The 19,639-nt window shown below is 50.9% G+C and overlaps 1 protein-coding gene across 1 annotated transcript; it reads right to left on the bottom strand.

Moving 5' to 3' along the window:
- Positions 1-1,000: 1,000 nt before the first annotated feature.
- On the bottom strand, positions 1,001-18,146 carry LOC113940259 (elongator complex protein 3-like). The gene is made up of 5 exons (XM_027631370.1): positions 17,945-18,146; positions 13,759-13,849; positions 9,482-9,547; positions 3,984-4,211; positions 1,001-1,312 (listed from the first exon to the last, which is right to left on the bottom strand). The coding sequence occupies exons 1-5, from the start codon at positions 18,100-18,102 to the stop codon at positions 1,016-1,018; spliced, it is 840 nt and encodes a 279-aa protein (XP_027487171.1). The 5' UTR covers positions 18,103-18,146; the 3' UTR covers positions 1,001-1,015.
- Positions 18,147-19,639: the final 1,493 nt, after the last annotated feature.

Below are 19,639 nucleotides of genomic sequence, written 5' to 3'. Positions count from 1 at the left end.
AGGGCTGTTTACAGGAGGAAATGAGGCTACTTAGGTCCCATCAAATGTGCCCCTTTGATTTATGTGCCAGCTCAGCCTCTCCCCCCCTGAACATTCCTCATTCCAGGTGAATTTAACACCCTGGGATGCATCTGATTTACCCTCCATAAGTCCCCAACCTCCTTTTTTCTCTCCCCCGCCTGCAGAAGGCGAAGGCAGGAGAAGCAGAGCTTCCTTCCACCCGTGATCCAGCAGCACCACCAGGCTGGGAGATCACAGAATCATGGAATCCCAGAGTCAGCCGGACTGGAAAAGAGCTCCGAGATCATCGAGTCCAACCCTGGATCCAACCCCACCGTGGTTCCCAGCCCATGGAACTGATGCCACATCCAGTCTGTCCTTAAACACCTCCAGGGAAGTGACTCCACCCCCTCCCTGGGCAGCCCATTCCAAGGGCTGATCCCTCTCCATGGAAAAAATTCCTTCCTGATATCCAACCTGCCCCTGCCCTGGCACAGCTGGAGGCCGAGCCCTCTTGTCCTACTGCTGGTTCCTGGGAGCAGAGCCCGATCCCACCCAGCTCCCTCCTCCTGGCAGGGAGTTGTGCAGAGGGATGAGGTCTCCCCTGAGCCTCCTCCTCTCCAGGCTGAGCCCCCACAGCTCCCTCAGCCTCTCCTCATGGGAATTGTGCTCCAGACCCTTCCCAGACTCGTTGCTCTTCTCTGCACCTGCTCCAGCCCCTCCATGTCCTTCCTGAGCTGAGGGCCCAGAGCTGGACACAGCACTCCAGGGGTGGCCTCACAGGGGCACAATCCCTTCCCTGCTCCTGCTGCCACAATCCGTTCCCTGCTCCTGCTGCACACTGCAGCTCTTCCTTCCTGAGCTCCCTCCTCCAGGATAATGCCTAAATATCCTGAAAGCTCCTCTGGCATCTCCAGGCTCTTAAATTTCCCTCTGGAAAGCAGCTCTCTGGGAGAACAAGCCGAGGTCAGGAACAGGATCTGAGGGAGGGAAACCCCCGTGGTCACAGAAATCCTCATCCTTCAGCCCTTGGGATGGATCCTTGGGGAGCATCCTCTCCCCACAACAGGGTTGTCTGGATAAACCCACAGCGGAATTTGACTCCATGACGAAGGAACAGCTGATCCTTATTTTCTCCCTCACACTGCAGTGGCTGCAGAGGGTTTATTTTCAGATTAAGGTAGAGATTATATATAAATATATATAGATAAAAAAAAGGGATAAAGGTACCTGAAATCACAGCAATTTTCCATGACCCGTGCTCCTCCTTGGCAATTCTCTCCGCCTCCTCCATCAGCAACATCCCAAATCCCTGTAAAGGGAGAAATGACAGGGAGAGAAGCTAAAAAGTTCTGTAAAAACGGAGAGAATAAGCAAGGTCAGAACAAGCACCAGCTCAGTTCTAAAAAATTCATCTCTTCTGGCACAGGAATGATCCTGGGATCGGGAATATTGCTGGATATCCAGGGATTTTTTTTTTTCTGATGGTGAAATTATTCACGGGGAGCTCCGGGGTCGGATTGTCCACGGCAGGAATGGGATGGAGTTAAATCCACTGATGGCAAATCATCCTGCAGTTGGAAACTGCAGTTTCCCAGAGGGCAGGGAGAGATGGGAGATTGGGAAGGGGTTCCTGGCTGGGAGGGTGGGGAGAGGCTGGTCTGGAATTCCCAGAGAAGCTGTGGCTGCCCCTGGATCCCTGGGAGTGTCCAAGGCCGGGTTGGAGCCACCTGGGATAGCGGGAGGTGTCCCTGCCCATGGCAGGGGGTGGAATGCGATGAGCTTTAAGGTCCCTTCCAATCCTGGGATTTTACAGTAAAGGACACTCAGAATGCAGTCAGAGGGATTTTTATGGAATCTGGGGATGTAAATGGGAGCAAAGGGGAAGGGAGGCTCTTCCCTGAGTCATGAGATTCCAAGTGAACTCCCTTGTTCCCTGAAATCCTCCTCAGAGAGGAACTGGAAGAGGCTGGATCCAATGTCAGGCTCTGGATCCAGGCTGGGAGAGCTGGGGGTGTCCAGCCTGGAGAAGAGAAGGATCCAGGGAGACCTTGGAGCCCCTTCTAGAGCCTAAAAGGGCTCCAGGACAGCAGGAGAGGGATTTGGGACAAGGGCTGGAGGGACAGGACACAGGGAATGTCTTCCCATTGCCAGAGGGCAGGAATAGAGGGGCTATTGGGAAGGAATTCTTGGCTGGGAGGGTGGGGAGAGGCTGGCCTGGAATTCCCAGAGAAGCTGTAGCTGCCTCTGGATCCCTGGGAGTGTCCAAGGCTGGGCTGGAGCAACCTGGGATAGCAGATGGTGTCCCTGCCCATGGCAGGGGGTGGAATGGGATGAGCTTTGCTGTCCCTTCCAACCCAAACCATTCCATGATCCACAAGTTCCCTCAGCACCTCGTTATCTTGATTTCCAACCCCCCCAGGAGTCAGGAACTGCCTCCCTGCTCATTCCAGGATGAATTCTCACGACGTTCCCTCACAGGTCTGGGCTGAGCTCAACTCCGTGCTGCTCTCCTGCTCTCAGCTCGTGCCACAGGAGATGCCAAATCCAAAGGAAAAGCAGGAAAACACGTTAACACCCTGCACCAGCTCCATGCCTGCATTTACACGGGGAAATCTCCCGCTCCTGGAATCACAGGGAAAAACCCTTCCCCTCTATTTAACCCCTCTGTTGTCCGTTATATCTGGGAATAATTGATGGGATTCATTCCCTCCTAAACACCAGGATGCAGGAATTACAGTGAGATTTTTGTTCCTCCCCTCCTAAACACCAGGATGCAGGAATTACAGCGGGATCTTCCTTCATCTGGTTTCCAGGGCACTGAAGCCACCATGATTTAAATTTTAATTTTTTTAAAAAATTCTTTAATTTTAATTTTTTTAATTAAAAACCAAAACAAAAAACAAAACCGCTCAACGCTCGGAGGCCTTTTTAAGGAATGCACAGGAATCTTCGTCCCAAAATGTCCTTCTAATCAGAAACTGCCCCCTGGCCAAGGAACAACCCTCGAGTGACCCGAGGAACACGAAATTCCACCGTGGAATTCCGACTTCCAGCCGTTTCCATGTTCGTGCTTGGCCGCTTTCAGTCGATTCCCTTTATTTTCCTTCCTGATTTTTCCCATCCAATATTTAGGATGACAGCTTTTAATGATTTCACGGCGGAAACATCCACTTTTCCTTATATTTTTCCCCCCCCTTGATGTTTCCTCTGGCTAAAACCACGTCTTAGTGCACCTCCCCAGGCAAAGATTAATCCTTTCCAAGGAAGTTAATTTAAAACATCGGCCCCCTGAGCGCTCCAGGCAACCGGGATTGTTTTGGAAAGCTCAGCCTAAAGGGTTCAGAACCTCAATTTAATTCAGGTTTTCGCTCCCCACAAGCCCCGACACGTCCCAGGCAGCAGCAGGGTAATGTGATATTTTCCTACAAGTCACTGCAAGGAACAAGAAGCAGCTTCCCAGTCCCTTTATTCCCGCGTTTTAAGGGATACACGACATGTTCTCCGAAGAAAAAAAACCTGAGCCAACGAAGAGATTGGTGAGTGTCACTAAATCATGGAATCATGGAATGGTTTGGGTTGGAAGGGACCTTAAAGCTCATCTGGTTCCACAGGCAGGGACACCTCCCACTATCCCAGGTTGCTCCAAGCCTCATCCAGCCTGTCCTGGGACACTTCCAGGGATGGGGAGTCCGCAGCTTCTCCGGGTACTTCAAGCAGAAAACTGGATTCCTTGTGTTTGGGTGGGAAGAATCCATTCAGTAAACGTTCCTTGGAAAGAAAACTGGGGAAGGACCAAATAAAAATCTCACTTTCCCTCTGTCCGTAATCAGTTCAGATTCCAGGAGTGAAATCCAGCTGCTGGACAAGGATTAACTGGGAGAAGGGAATCCAAAGGCACGATGGATGTCAAATGAGCAAATTGGACGTTAAATCAGGTTATATGAGGAGAGGGGAGGGAAAACAGGGAGGGTTTGTAGTACCTGGTGCTGGAATTTGGAGGGATCCCGGCTGCTGACGGGGACCACGCTCCCATAGACGTGCAATTCCCGGACGATGGAGACGCCTCCCTTCAGCTCCGGCCGGAAGGATTCCTCGGAGCACTTCCGAAGGCGCAGGAGCCCGACCAGAATATCCTGCTCCGGGTCTTCGTAGGACAGGAAGGTCTCCCAGCCCCCGTTCGCCACGTAATCCCTTCGGATCAGCTCAATCTGGGCAGGGGGGAAGGAGAGGGGAGGGAGACAAAGAGGGGAAAAAAAAGGAAAAAATTTCTTTAATAATCCTGGAGCGACGCCCTGGATGGACCGAAGGGAATTTCACGGCTCCATAAACTGTTGGGATCTGGAGCAAACATGGAGTGGCTTCTAAAAGGCCAGTTTAATTCCAGATGGATTTGGGCAGCGCTGGGTGAGAGCTGCAGGTCCTGCAGGCACAGCTGAGGGAAACATGAGGCTCTGCCATGGAAAGGGTTGGTCCAAGGGACACCTCTGGGCTCCTATCCCTGCCCACAGGATTCCAAGAAGGATTGGGAGCCCACGTGGTGACCTGTGACACCGAATCATGGAATGGTTTGGGTTGGAGGGGACTTTAAAGATCATCTCATCCCACTCCTACCTCCCGCTATCCCAGGTGGCTCCAACCTGGCCTTGGATACTCCCAGGGATCCAGGGGCAGCAACAGCTTCTCTGGGAATTCCAGCCCAGCCCCTCCCCACCCTCCCAGCCAGGAATTCCTTCCCAATCTCCCATCTCTCCCTGTCCTCTGGCAGTGGGAAGCCATTCCCTGTGTCCTGTCCCTCCATGCCTTGTCCCAAGTCCCTCCAGCTCTCCTGGAGCCCCTTTAGGTTCCAAAAGGGGCTCCAAGGTGTCCCTGGATCCTTCTCTTCTCCAGCTGAACCCCCTCAGCTCTCCCATCCTGGCTCCAGAGCAGAGGGGCTCCAGCCCTGGGAGCATCTCTGTGGCCTCCTCTGGACTCGCTCCAGCAACTCCACATCCTTCTGATTTTGGGATCCCAGAGCTGGAGGCAGTGCCCCAGGTGGGGTCTCACAAGGACACAAGGTGTGATCTCACTCATCTTATAAAGCAGAAACCAAAAATCTCTAAATTCTGGAGCGGCTCGAGTTCCACAATCGCCACAGAATCAGTGGGAGCAGCAGCTCTTCCCTCTTCCCAAGGGAATTGCTCTCATGGAGACGCAGCTCCAGCCCCAAACTTGCTGGTGCAGAAGGAGTGGTTTGGCCTCACAACCTTCACTAACCCCACACTTACAGGTCCAGGTCTCTCCACAAGAAGCACAAGTGGGGTTTTCACCCCTTTAGACCCCAAAACCAGCCAGACCAGCGCCCTGAGAGCTGCCTCAAACCCCATTTTTTTGGGAACAACCCAGACAAAAGCCGCCCTGGAAGATCCCAAGGGGTGGAAGGGAGAAGCGAAGTGAGAGTTGGCGGATGGTGGAGAACACGCCAAACACCAGGGGTGGGGTTGGGTGATGAAGAGGAACTGTTAGAGGAAGTGAAGGGGAGAAGAAAATGAACTTCTCAAGTTGCTTTTGATCTGAAAGGAATCAGGATTCTGGGCTTCCTGATGTTTTCCAAGTGGGGAACAGTCAGAGGGTTTGCTGGGGGCAGCTCCGGGCCCCTCAGACAGGAGAGACATGGAGGGGCTGGAGCGTGTCCAGGGAAGGGAACAGAGCTGGGGAGCAGCTGAGGGAGCTGGGGGGGCTCATCCCGGAGAAAAGAGGGATCAGGGAGGACCTTCTGGCTCTGCAACTCCCTGATGGATCCAGGGAAGGGTCGGGCTCTGCTCCCAGGGAACAAGGGACAGGAGAAGAGGAAACGGTCTCCAACTGTGCCAGGGGAGGGTCTGGTTGGACATCAGGAAGAATTCCTTCATGGAAAAGGTGGTCAGGCATTGGAAGTGGCTGCCCAGGGAGGCTGTTGAGTCCCCATCCCTGGAGGGATTTCAAATCCCTGTGGATGTGGCCCTTGGGGACATGGCTCAGGGGTGGCCTTGACAGTGCGGGGGCAACAGTTGGACTCCATGATCCTGGAGATCTTTCCCAACCTGGACAATTATGATTCTTCCCAGTCTCACTGCAAAGACTAAGGGCATTTTTTCTGCACCTCCTCTGTTGCCCCCAAATCCATGAATTAAAGATTTGTTTACGGAGAATTCCGTCTGGGAATGTGTCGCCCGCTCTGCTCCACGTCCAAGCCTGGCTGAGCACAGCTTAAAATTAAACAATTAAACCCTGTCCTAACTGCACCAAAGCTCATCTCAGCTTCAAAATGCTGAAGTGAGATCACAGGGTAAGAGCTGGTTTGGCTTGAAATGTTATTAAACACTGAGTTTCAGACTGGAAAACCCCTGGATTCTCCCAAAGACAACATGAAACAAATAGAAAATACGGCTCCAATTGCTTGTCCTCCAGCAGGGACTTCCCTGGGAGGGTGGTGAGGGACTGGAACAGAATTCCCAGAGAAGCTGTGGCTGCCCCTGGACCCCTGGAAGTGTCCAAGGTCACACTGGAGCAACCTGGGATAGCGGGAGGTGTCGGAGTTGGAACTGGATGAGCTCTAAGCTTTCTTCTCACCCAAACCATCCTGGGATTCCAAGATTCTATGACCAGATTCCACATTTTGCCCACCTCCCCTCCAAAAATCCACTTGTAGATAGAGATGGACCAGGACAAATAGGAACCTTCAGCAGGAGCCTTTTTATTGTGGCATTTTTATGACAACACAAACACTTTAACAGCCAAGCTGAGCTGCTCGAGGGGTTTGTTATTCCCACTTCCCTGGGCACAGAGGGTTCCTGGGATACACAACCTCCCTCAGAGGGTTTTTCAGGGACTCACGAGGTGCACAGAGCCTTTTTCCTTCTGGGATAATGGTACCAATATGGCAAAAGCCATCCCAAATCACCTCCTGGTCGGGGCACACCCACGTTGCAGTTCCCAATGCCAGTCATGGAACCCCACAATGGTTTGGGTGGGAAGGGACCTTAAAGCCCATCCAGTTCCAACCCTGACACTTTCCACTCTTCCAGGTTGCTTCCTCCAAGGGAATCCAACCTGGCATTGGACACTCCCAGAACAGTGGGAGTGTCCACTAAAAACATCCCTTGTCCCTAAAACATCCCTCAGCACTTCCCTCTAAAACCCCATTAAATGCTTTGCACATTTATTTTAAACTTCTTTTGACAAACAAAGGCAAAACGCAGGGGCAGGTTAGGCTCAGCCTAAACCAGCTCCTCCCAGCTTAAAAAATCTGCTTTATTCCTTCCCAGGCTCTGTATCATCCTTATCTTGGTACAACACCACCCCCCCTCCCAGTTTTTCAGGAACAGCAGCTCCAAAGCCTCACACTTTCTGCCTGAACACTAATGGAGCTTCATATCCTTAACAGAGCTGTCATTGCCCCTCAAAAACCTGTCACTCCAACGTCTCTTTACTCCAACAATCCACCTGAGCATTTTTAAGGCTTTATTCCACAGCAGCCTCAACCACTGTGGGAGCAAGAAAACACTTTCCTTCCTTCCTTCCCCCCCTCCCTGCTCCTATTTGAAAAGGCAGCTCTGTAAATAAGCAGTGAAAAAAAAACAAAACAAACAAACCACCAAAAAAACTACTTCAAATTGGCTTTTTTCAAAGCCCCAGACTTAGCAACGATAAATAAATTATAAGTAGAGTTATGTATTATAAAAATACACGCACGGCCCCCATCGATCCCGCCCGGAAAAGGAGCCGTGATTAATTGGAGCGAGGGATTAATTTCTTTTGAGATGTGACAGGGGGGACGTGTTTACTCGAGGAGCCAAGACAAACATCGTACACCTTGTCATCAGTCTGAGGCACAAGGAAAGAACGGTGCCATCCCCCGGAATATTCCTCTCCCTGGCTTGTCATGATAAATTCCGCTCCGACTGCATAATGACACCCTCCTGCCACTCAGCCAGACGGAGCCTAACAAAGGGGATTTTGCTTTGAAAACCCTGTGATAAGCTATTTGCTAACTGCTCTCCTCCCCTCCCAAAAATCAGAATTTACAATTCAAATCAGGTTAGAGGAGCTGCCAACAGACAGCTGGGGGGGGGGGTGGAGAGGCTCCGTGAGGTGACCGCAGATGAAGGGGCAGCGCAGAGGCAAAGGGGTCTGGGCAGCCCCCATTCCTGCAGGAATCGGGTAGGAACGGGGTCATTTATCTGGGATTCTGGTCCCTTTCTGTGTGTCACAGGTGGGGTGGGTGGCACTCCCCCTGAAGTCACGGAGGGAAGCAGGATGTGGCTCCCCAGAATCCCTGGGAGAAGGTCTTTCGGCACCAGACTAGGAGAGTATTCCCTCTGCCCAACTCCCGGTGCCAAATTCAGGGTCTCCTCCAAGCCTAAAGAAATCCAGGGATTCTCCAAAGCACCGGGGAGAAGATCTCTGATGGGAGTCACATCCTAATCCCAATTTAGTGGCTCATATTTAGGAAGTGTGTCCGTGCCCATCCTGACCAGGAAGTGCCATCCTGACCCAGCTCCTGCCTGGCACAAAGAATTCCTGTTTGGAAGTGAAGGCAACATCTGATGGACAAACTCCAGAATCCTTCCAGTCCCTCCTTAATGGCAGCAAAGGAACAGGAGGAGAATATTTCCAGGGCATGATTTATTACCCACAGCACACATGGAAAGTAAAATCTGGGCCTGTGTGCTCCTAAAAGGCTCATTTCCTTGGATGCCATGGAATTCCCGATCCCTTTGTGGAAGGATTGATCCCTCCTTGGGACTACAGTGAGCTGGAAGCAATTAGATGCTCTTTAGTTTTTATTAGATGATCTTTCAAGGTCCCTTCCAAACCCAAAGCATTCAAGGATGCCATGAGTTCCTAAACTGGATGCAGTGAACGTTTTCCTTTCCCAAGCATCTTTTTGTGGACTATTTAAGGATTTTAGGAAGGAAAACCACAACATATCTGTTCAATGCTAACTGAGTATACTCATATAAATAAATATAAGTATACATGTGCATAAATGTATTTACACATGCACTGTTTGCCTATAAAAACATGCAGATCCACCCCAAAAAAAGGCTATAAACTCATCCTGCTAAACATTTTTATTCCTGTTCACAATGAACACGTGGTGTTATTGTTTTTTTTTTTTTAAAGCCGAATTTAGGGAAGGGAGCAAAGGGAAAAAAGCAGATCTTTTGTTATACCAAACACCCAAATAAACCAGTAGCTGCAGATGCATTTGTTGAACACGGTGGTCCATAAATTTCCACATGTGCTCAAACAAGAAATCCAAAAAGAAAGGAACGAGACACGCAGAAATACATGGAAAACTGGATCCAGCTACAAAGGCAAAACCACGGGATTGGACGTGCAACAAATGGCTCCCAGTGCCAGAAGATAAACTGTGGCTGAAAACAAGCTCTGACTTAAATAAAAAAAAAGGTAAAAAAAAAAAAAAAGGGCCAAAAAAAAAAAAGACAAATCTTACCTGATAAGGTCTCACTTTGTGGTGGATTTCCTGAATTCCGACCTCTCTCGTCCTCACGTCGCGGCACTGGGAAAAGGGAATCACAGAGGAGACGGTCAGGAAGCTCCGGACACAAGAGATTTCCGAGCAATGTTGGGTCCAAAACTCCACTGAAACAGTTGCAGGGATGGATTTCAACTTGGGGGGAGCCTTCCAGATAAAAGGGATCACTGATCCATCCCTGCTCCGGCCCTAATCCAGCTGGGAGAGAGGGCTCGGCGCTCAACGGAAAGACCCGCCGGCAAAAATCGATTTGCTGAGTGGCCATTGGGGCTCAAGAGGAAAAGCACCCTTGGATTCCCAACCAGCAGGGAGAGGAAACATCCATGGAACAACAGGAGAGGGGAAAAACGGCTTTGGAATCATCCGTTGTTGCCCTGCACTGGGAAGGTGGAATGCCGGCAAAATCCACGCGGCAGAGAGGCCTCAAATAGAGAGAGTTTGAATCCCAGCAAACCTCTCCTTGTTTTTAAATGGGAGCTGCTCCAGGGGCTCTTCCCGAATATCTGAGTGCAAACATGACCCAGCAGCCACGGAGCGCTGCCAAGGCTTGGGATGAGTCCTGGAAAGGAATCTCCCCTCCCTCAGAAGTGAGACAGGGGAGGAGAAGAGGCTCAAGTGCTGAAAGATGGGTTATAACTCGCACAGATTTTGTGGTTTTCAGCAAAACCAATAAAATTTGAGGACTTCGGCACTTGGTCCCGTTAGTAAAGAGTTGGGACAGCGTGGGAATTCCTGCTGTGGGAGAGGGTTCATCCAGGTTTTTGTGGGTTTATTGGTAAGCCCAGTGCTGAGTTCCACCAGCCCAGGTTGCTCAGAGATCCACCCAGCTTCACCTTGGACACTTCCAGGGATGGGGCAGCCACAGCTTCTCTGGGAATTGCATCCCAGGGCCTCACCACCCTCACAAGGAAGAATTTCTCCCCAGTATCCTGTTTAACCGTGCCCTCTGTCACTTTAGAGCCATTAATAACCTCCACCAGTGGGTTAAAATTGCTCCAACAGCACCAACACCCACCTGCCCCTGTAATTCCAAAAGCCAGACATTTAAGACAGGGAAGGAATGTGTGAAAATCCAATTCACACAGAAATTCAGAGCAGTGGGAACAAACTCAGCTCTGCCTTGTGCCCTGTCTCCGAGGGCTTTTAAACTCCATTATCGGTATAAAGCCAAGATCTCACTAAATAATAGGAAAAATGGGGGGGTTGTGTCTGGGTTTTGGAGTGGGGTGTGATAAACCCAGGGCTCAGTGTTGTATCGGGATTCTACAGCATGGAATCATGGAATTGTTAAGGTTGGAAAAGCCCTCTGAGGTCATTGAGTGCAACTGTTCCCCAGCACAGCCAAGGCCACCACCCCTGAGCCATGTCCCTAAGGATCACATCCACAGGGATTTTAAACCCCTCCAGGGATGTGGCATCCACCCCTGCTCTGGGCAGCTGTGCCAGGGCTGGACAACCCTTCCCATGAAGGGATCATTCCCAATATCCAACCTAAACCTCCTCCCCTGGCACAGCTGTTCCTGTCCCTTGTTCCCTGGGAGCAGAGCCCGACCCTTCCCTGGATCCATCAAGGAGTTGCAGAGGCAGAAGGTGCCCCTTGATCCCTCTTTTTTCCAGGCTGAGCCTCCCCAGCTCCCTCAGCAACTCCTGCTGCTCCAGCCCCTTCCCTGCTCCATTCCCTTCCCTGGACATGCTCCAGCCCCTCAATGTCTCCCTTGTTGGGAGTGTCCCAGGGCTGTCCCCAGCCCTGGAGGTGCCCCAGCAGTGCCAGCACAGGGGGACAATCCCTTCCCTGCTCCTGCTGCCACACCAGGGTTGGGACAGCCCTTGACCCCCTTGCCCACCTGGGCTTGTGTCCAGCACCTCCAGGGCCTTTCCCATCTTTCCAGCCACTCTTCCCCCGGCCTGGAACATTCCACAGGGTTGTGGTGCCCCCACGAGCAATTCCTGGCACGTGGTCTTGTTGCCCCTCACTCTCTTGGCCTTGGCCCCTCAATCCCATGGATCCAACCTGTCCAGATCCCTCTGCAGATGATCTTGATCTCCATCAGATCCACATCCCACCCAACTTGCTGCCATCTCTGCCTCAGGGTGCCTCGATCCCAGATCATCCATGAAGATCAAACGGGACCATTCCCAGCACTGAGCCCTGGGGAACCACCAGTGACCTGCCCCAGCAGGAGGCGAACTCTTCCCTGCTTTCCAATTTCCAGCTGCACAAACAGCCCAGAAAAAAGGGGAGGAACATCCACACTTTGTTTAGAACCCCAGACCTGAGGAGTGAGTGTGTATTTTGGGATTTTCCTTTGAAATTCCGCGTCCCAACTGCACATCTCCACCCGCACTCGGTGTCTGGCAATCCCAAAGTCCAGCACCTGGTCCCTCCAACAAAGATCCTCAACAACCACAGACACAAAGCTGATCCCCATCCCTCAAACATTCCCTGAAGATGGATTTCAGAGCTGGTGAACTGCCTGATCTTCGCCATCGAGCCGGCAAATACATGAGATTCCTCCAAGCCCCCTACGAGACACGAGATTCCTACAAGGCCTTTTCCTCTCTTTCTCCAGCCTGGGAGGCAGGAGGGCAAAGCCTATTTATAGCTTTCTCCTCTGACCCATGGAGAGCACAGCAGTTCCCTCACATTCCGAGCTGTGCTGCAGCAGATTGTTCGGATCCTGCTCCCGGCAGCTGCCGAGTTTCTGCCTCACTAAATTAAAGCCCATAATCATTTGCCCAGCAGAGACATTTCCAGAGTGTGGCTCCTCTCAAAGCCACACTTCCAAGCCCTTTAGGGCTCCAGCTGAGCCCCTCGGTGCCATGGATCGGCTCTCCCAGCTTTTCCAGCTGGTCCCGGCCGGGTTTAGCGGCAAAGTTGGGGAGGAGGTTCCACCAGGAGCCCTGGAGAGCTCAATTCCAGAGGCTTCCCTCCCCTGCCGGGATTTCAAGTGGAACGGCGGCGGGAGGGATGGAAGCTCCTCGCGGATGGCAGAGCTCTCTGCCAAATCCTGGAGAGAGAGGCTGGGAGGAATGATTGAAGGAGAAAAGTCCAGGGCAGCAGCTTAAGGAGAGGGATTAAGCGGGATGGAAAGCCCAGCTGGGAGGAAAAGAGCCTGGAGTTTCTTCCCTCGCCTTTCCTGACTGCGAGATCCAAGCGGGATGGCGCAGGCAGCAAGGAGTTAGATGTAGCTTGGAGGATTATCCCTGTTAAATCCCAAAAAACACGGGTCAGAGGCACAGATTGATGTGGGAATCCAGGGATACGGGCAGCAACCGGGGAATTTACAATTGCTGGATGCAGCGGTGCCTTAAAAGCTCTTTAAGGAAAGGGGAGCTGGGAAGAGAGAGAGCTAAATCCTCACAGAGATTCATGGAAAAGTTGTGGTGGGGATGTGCCCCTGCCCAGGGCACCAAAGCAATCAAAGCCCTTTGGAAGTGAATCACAAAATTGTGGAATGGTTCGGGTGGGAAGGGACAGCAAAGAGCAGCTCCTTCCACCCCCTGCCACGGGTAGGGACACCTCCCACTATCCCAGGTTGCTCCAACCTGGCCTTGGACACTTCCAGGGATCCAGGGGCAGCCACAGCTTCTCTGGGCACCCTCAGTGGGTGGAATATTCTCAGGAAACATGGGGTTTGTGCCATGTTTTGTTCAGGAAGTTGGACATCCCAAAAGAAAAAGGGCATAACTTTCCAGGAGGGGCTTTGGGTTTTTGGGAGGGGGGTTTAAAGGGAGGGTAGGGGCAGGGCAGAGCAGGAGGAACACTGGGAAAAGGCTGGGAATCCATCCTTCCTGGCTGCAAACACAAATCCAATTCCTTCCCCTCCCCCTCCCCCTCGTTTTTATCAGAAATATCAGGAATATCAAGACTCCTTTTGTTTGTGCTGAAACCTCTCCTGCAAGATTCCACTGAGAGCCTTCCTTCCAATTGTTCCAGCGAGCGAGTGTGTGGGAAAAGAGAAAAGGAAGGAGAGTTTCCAACTGGCATCGATCACAAAGGAACCTTTCCTGCCTCCTCTCTTCGATTTAGGGCTCCAAAAAAAAAAATGGAATATCACAAACTAGTTACCAGGGATGGGGGTGAAAGTGCTGAACTAAAAATCACCCAAACAAAACTAAAAGTCACCCAAGCAAACCCAGCTTTTTAATGATCCCAGAAGGATCATTAAAGTGCTTTCTTAGTCATTAAGTTGTTGGGTTTTTTTTTCAAAGCCCCTTCCCAGGATTTTTTTTACCTGTGTCCCAAGATCCTTCATCCTGGCCAAGGCGAGTTCCCTCAGGTTGCCGTGCTCCACCCCGGAGCTCACCAGTGGCATCGGGATATCCCTGCGTGGAAAAAGAAAAGTGAACCCTTTAAACAATTCCACGGGCAGGGAAGGCACCACAAAGCCACCTAAGCAGAGATCCCAAACAGCAGATCCCGGAATTCCTCAGAATTCCCTCGGTTTCGAGCCCTCGGTTGAAGAAAACAGGCAAAACGCAACTAAGAGCAGGAGGAAAACGGAGGGGAAAAGGTCCAGATTTTATTTAGGTAAAAAAAAAAATTAATATAAAAGTTGGCTTTAGGGATTAAAAAATTAAAAGTATAAAAATCGTGATTTTGTTCTCAGTTCTTGGGAATCTGGGGAAAAAAAAAAAAAAGGGATCATTCAGCTGAGGCTCCACCTTTTTTTAGGAGTCCAGGTCAGATGTTCTTCGTGGAATCTGCTGCTGGAAAACCAGTAATTTGGAACCAGTTCTGCGGTTTGGGAGCTGAACGTCCACCAGGGAAAATTCATCGGGATCATAACTTCTCTATGTTGGGATTTTAGCTGCTTAAAAGCCAAAAAGTTCTGTTCAGCAAATGATTTGGAGTGGCCAGAGAGTCCAGGCCCTTCTTATGGGAATGTAAATCGGGAGTCTGGAAATGGCAGGACTCCTTCCTTCGGTTTTCCAAGGGAAAGCCCCGATGGAATTTGAAGGCAAGGCCGGGTTTGGCCTCTGTGCTGCCTCCCAGGGCAGTTTGTCCCGCTGGAGAGGATGAAAGCAGGACACCACCCCTCAGGAAAAGCAGGATTTATGCACCCAGAGCAGGCTGGGAAGGAACCAGGGGGATTGCTGGCACATCCCACTCCACCTGTGTTATCCAAAACCCTCGGATCTTCCACAGGGAAATCAGGACGACACAAACATGGAACATACTCAGCAAACTGGGCTCAAACATTCCCTGGTGAGCATTCCCCCTTTTCCTTTATCCATGCAAGACTCAGCAGCTTAAAGGACAGAATCATTCCCTGATTCCCCCAATCAGGGAATTGTGGATGGAATTAGCTTAATTGGATCAGATACCCGACACCAATGTGTTAATGGATCCATCCAGTTCCCTGTGGAATTGCTTTCACACCATTAACAATTCCTATGGTTGGCAATTCCTATTTGGGGCAATTTTTTCCTATTTTTTAGCAATTCCTACTTTTTTATCTTATCAAAGATCAAGGTCTCCAAGGGTCCCAAAGGCCTGATCCTTGTGCTACTCCAGCCTCTGCAAATCCGAGACATCGGCAAGGGGGGGCAAGGAAAGGAGCTTTTCTTTACTGTTGGGAATAAAAAAAAGGGCTGGAAAAGACCTTAAAGCTCATAAATCCATGGGCTGGGACACCTCTCACTATCCCAGGTTGCTCCAAGCCCCGTCCAACCTTGGACACTTCCAGGGATCCAGGGGCAGCCACAACTTCTCTGGGCAACCTGTGCCAGGGCCTCACCACCCTCCTAGCCAGGAATCCCTTCCCAATCTCCCATCTCTCCCTGCCCTCTGGCACTGGGAAACCATTCCCTGGGTCCTGTCCCTCCAGCCCTTGTCCCCAGTCCCTCTCCAGCTCTCCTGGAGCCCCTTTAGGCTCTGGAAGGGGTTCCAAGCTCTCCCTGGAGCTCAGGGTTTTCCTTGAATCCCTTGGAGCTGCATCCCACAGGATTTGTCTGATGGGAAACTGAGAACCCCAGCCTGGAGCCATCCCAGCTTCATGGAATCATCACATCCCAGCAGGTTTTGGGTGGGAAGGGACCTTAAACACCATCCAGTTCCAACCCCTGCCATGGGCAGGGACACCTCTCACTATCCCAAGTTGCTCCAAGCCCTATCCAGCCTGGCCTTGGACACTTCCAGGGATCCAGGGGCAGCCACAGCTTCTCTGGGGATTCCATTCTGGCCCCTCTCCACCCTCACAGCCAAGAATTCCTTCCCAATATCTAATCCTAATATCTCATCTAAACCTACTCTCAGCTTAAAGCCGTTCCCCCTTGTCCTTGTCATTCCGTTCCCTTGTCCTTGTCATTCCATACCCTTTTATTCCATTCCCTCTCCAGCTTTCCAGTCGGGATAACCTGCTCTCTGGGCACGAGCTGAATCTGAAAGCACCGTGGAAAGAGAGCCTGGAAAGGGAAGCTGTGAAGGAAAGTGGACTCATGGAGATGGAAAGGGCCTGGGATGCAGCGGAGAACGAGGGAAAAGTCGCTCCCATTGTTGGGAACAGCCCGTGGATGTTTTCAGAAACCTTGGTTTTGTTCATTATCCTGTTCCTGAGTCACACAACGGCCCTGGAAGCAATTCAGATCCAAGTAATAACTCCTGGGCTCCGCTCTGGAGGTGTAAAAATCCATAATCACCACGGACATGTTCCAACTGCCGCGAGCCGGGAAGCGGGAAAACCGCACCAGAACATCCCAACTGACAGCTGGAAGGGGGGGCTCAGGGTGACAGCACAACAAACAAAGCCTTTTCTATGCCTGAATTCCTCAGGAAAAGACCTGCTAGGCTACCATCCTTGAGGAATAAACCTGCTGGATTTAGATGTGATGCCGCGGTGACGGCACCAGGAACGAGCTACTCCTCGGAATCTCTGTCCTGACCAAAAATTCCCACATTCCTGCCTTGTTTCACGCAGGCTACTCCTAGTTTTCTTGTTCTCTGCCCAAATCATTGTACCTCTTTCTTAAAAGTTAATTCCTTTAAATGGTAATTCCTTAAAAGGTTATTTCTTAAAATGTTCCCTGCCCGTGGCAGGGGGTTGGAATGGGATGAGTTTTAAGGTCCATTCCAACCTGAACCATCCTGTGATTCCACGATTTTCCTTCTCTCAGAGGTCATTTATGTCCACATCTATCCTTCCAAAAAAAGACTCATGCTGCCCTGCACATATTCCCACAGTTCATTCTCCTGAAGATGGAGCTTATTCCACACAAGACATTCCCAAAGCCTGCTCCGGCCGCTGCATCGATACCTCCATCTCTACAAGGAGTTATCCTGAAAAAAATGCTTTTCACGGTTGCATTCCCCGGTGGTTCATCCTATTCCAGACCAAGACATTAAGAACTTTTCCTCCTCTGTTATGGTGGTCCCAGAATTTACAACAAAACCACCTGGAGTTTGATGCCAAACTTCCCTGACCTGCATCTCATCCCATCTCCCACTCCAGCTTTGCCACCAGCAGATCCTCCCCCTTCCAGGGATGCTTCCCAGCCCTCCAAGGTTTCCTCAATGCCTTATTCTTTTCTGTGCCACTGTAAACACATAAAATTTTGAGCAAGGTTAGTGTTTAAACGGGCATTTTAGAATCTTATTCCTGAATCCAGAATTTCTTGGTCAGAGCTTCCCAGTGTTTCTTCCCTTTGGCCACCTCCTTCTCTGACACGTTTCTCTGCTTATCCCCACTTTGTCACCCTTCCAATCAGGCACAAAAGCAAATTCTTCTGGAGAAACCCAGGCAGGTGAGGTCTCATTCCTCACTCTCCTCTTGGAGAGCACGGGATTGGAACCGATTCCAACTCACGGAGCCGGGAGCCAACGGAGTATTGTCTGTGCATGCAAAAATAGGGAAGTGTTTACAACCTCCCTTTCTATTATCAGGCAGATTTAGGAGATAACAGAAGCAAAATAACCCAGGGAAGACCCCACGCTGCTAATGGAATGATTATCCATAATTCCGGGAGGTGGGTGCTGGGAATAATGGCGCCACCACGGAACGTTCCCGAAAACCCTGCAACGCCCACGGGGAGAGAGAGGAAGTCTCCACAGCCAGAAAAATGACACAGCTCACAGCTCCTGCCACAAAGAGAGGAATGTTCCCCCTCAGCCAAGAGGCAATTATCCCTCACGATCATTAAAGGGCTGCATCCCAGGCTCTTGTCTCGCTGCCGGAGGAAGTGGAGCCTCCAGAAATTTCTGGACATGGAGTTCCACCTAAAGAGCTCCTCATCCTCCTCGGCCTCTCCCAGCCTCAATAGGTTTTAAAGAAAAAAAAAACAAAAACAAAAACCTGAAGCAGTTTTAAAGATCTTTAGTGAATTAATGATTGAGGCTGAGAAATAATGAAAGGCTGAGTCAGATCTCGCTGCAAAAGTCCGGATCCCTCCGAGCGCAGCAAATCCGTAGGCATGGAAAATTACCTCTGGACACGGTACACGCGAGTCCAGGGGGGGACAAGGGCCAGGATTCGGGCCACCAGATCCACCAGAGTGCTGGGGGGGTAGCTCTTGTATCTCCCAGTTTTCCAGAGCTCGTACAGGCCAGTGCCACGGATCACCAGGGTCGGGTAGAGCTTCATCCCGTCGGGGCGAAAAGCGGGATTCTCGAAGAACTCCTGCAGGAATGGGAACAAAAAAAAACGGGAGTCAGGGCGAAAGAAACCACATTTCTCCAAGCTTCAAACAAAACTGATTTCCAGAGGGGTTTTGCAAAAGGTAATTTTAAGTGCGTTTGAAGAATTCCTGGGTTGGGAACGTTTATCAGCTCGTGGCGGGTTTGGAAACGAGAGGAGCGTGTTCTGGGTTTGAAAAAAAAAAAAAAAAAAAAACTAAGGGAGAAAAAAAATAAAAATTAATCCACATGGCAACACCGAGAGAGTCAAATCTGTGCCTTGCTCGTACCTTTCAGCAGGAATTCAATAGATATTGCAGCATTTATTGTAACAGACTGTGCTCGGAATTAGAACAATAGGAATGAGGGTACTTATCTCCCATCTCAGCAGGGCCACACTTAGAGATTAATCAATGTGTCTGGGCCACATCATTTGAATAGCAATGAAGAAAAACAGATTTATTCTGCAATGATGTTCTCAACAGGCCCAGGGAAACGGCAGGATGAAGTGCAGCTCCTGCTTTATTCCTGCTTTATTCCGTTTTGTGCCGCCAACGGAGCGGCTCCGGCTCGCGTGTCGGGTTTCTTTCCGCAGATTAAATTTCCAGTGATGACAATTAAAATAAAATCACTTGCAAAGGGAAAAAAAAAAATAAACTCCAAAGCCCCCCCCCCCCCCCGAACCAAGCAAGCATTAAATTGAGTTAAGTGATGACACGGCCTCGCTGCAACGGGATCCGCGGGCCGGGGCTCAGGTTGGATTAGACCTTGGAACACTTGATATCCACGGCTTGATCCCTCTCTCCAGCATGGGATTCTCACAGGAATAAAAACCCACACAGGTTTGTTAAGGTGAGTTAATGGTTGCTGTGTGGTCTCACCAGTTGCTGCTGAAGTGCTTCACTAGTTGTCCGGAATCATGGAATGGTTTGGGTGGGAAGGGACCTTAAAGCTCATCCAGCTCCAACTCTGACATCTCCCACTATCCCAGGTTGCTCCGAGACCCATCCAACCTGACCTTGGACACTCCCAGGGATCCAGGGGCAGCCACAACTTCTCTTATAAATCCAGCCCAGCCCCTCAACACCCTCCTAACCAGGAATTCCTTCCCAATCTCCCATCTCTCCCTGCCCTCTCCCAGTGGGAAGCCATTCCCTGGGTCTTGTCCCTCCAGCCCTCTCCAGCTCTCCTGGAGTCCCTTTAGGCTCTGGAAGGGGCTCCAAGGTCAAACTGGAGCCTTCTCTTCTCCCAGCTGGACACCTCCAGCTCTCCCAGCCTGCCTGCATTCCCAACCCACTTGGACATTTTGCAACATTTCCCACCCCTGGTGTGTGTTAAACTCTCCCTTCAACACGACAAACCCCACCAAAATGGACCTGCTCACACTCCAGGGGATGCTGGATCCACCACAGGGGTGGGAAAGAGGTCAGAGACATGGCAGGACCACGGCAGCCCAGGTTGTTCCTGACTCTCCCTCTCTCCCTGCCTAAGCCAGGGACAGCTCC

Source organism: Corapipo altera, unplaced genomic scaffold, assembly GCF_003945725.1.
Source record: "Corapipo altera isolate COAL_440 unplaced genomic scaffold, ASM394572v1 61078, whole genome shotgun sequence".
Lineage (NCBI taxonomy): Eukaryota > Metazoa > Chordata > Aves > Passeriformes > Pipridae > Corapipo > Corapipo altera.
This window is presented reverse-complemented; position numbering and strand designations above follow the sequence as displayed.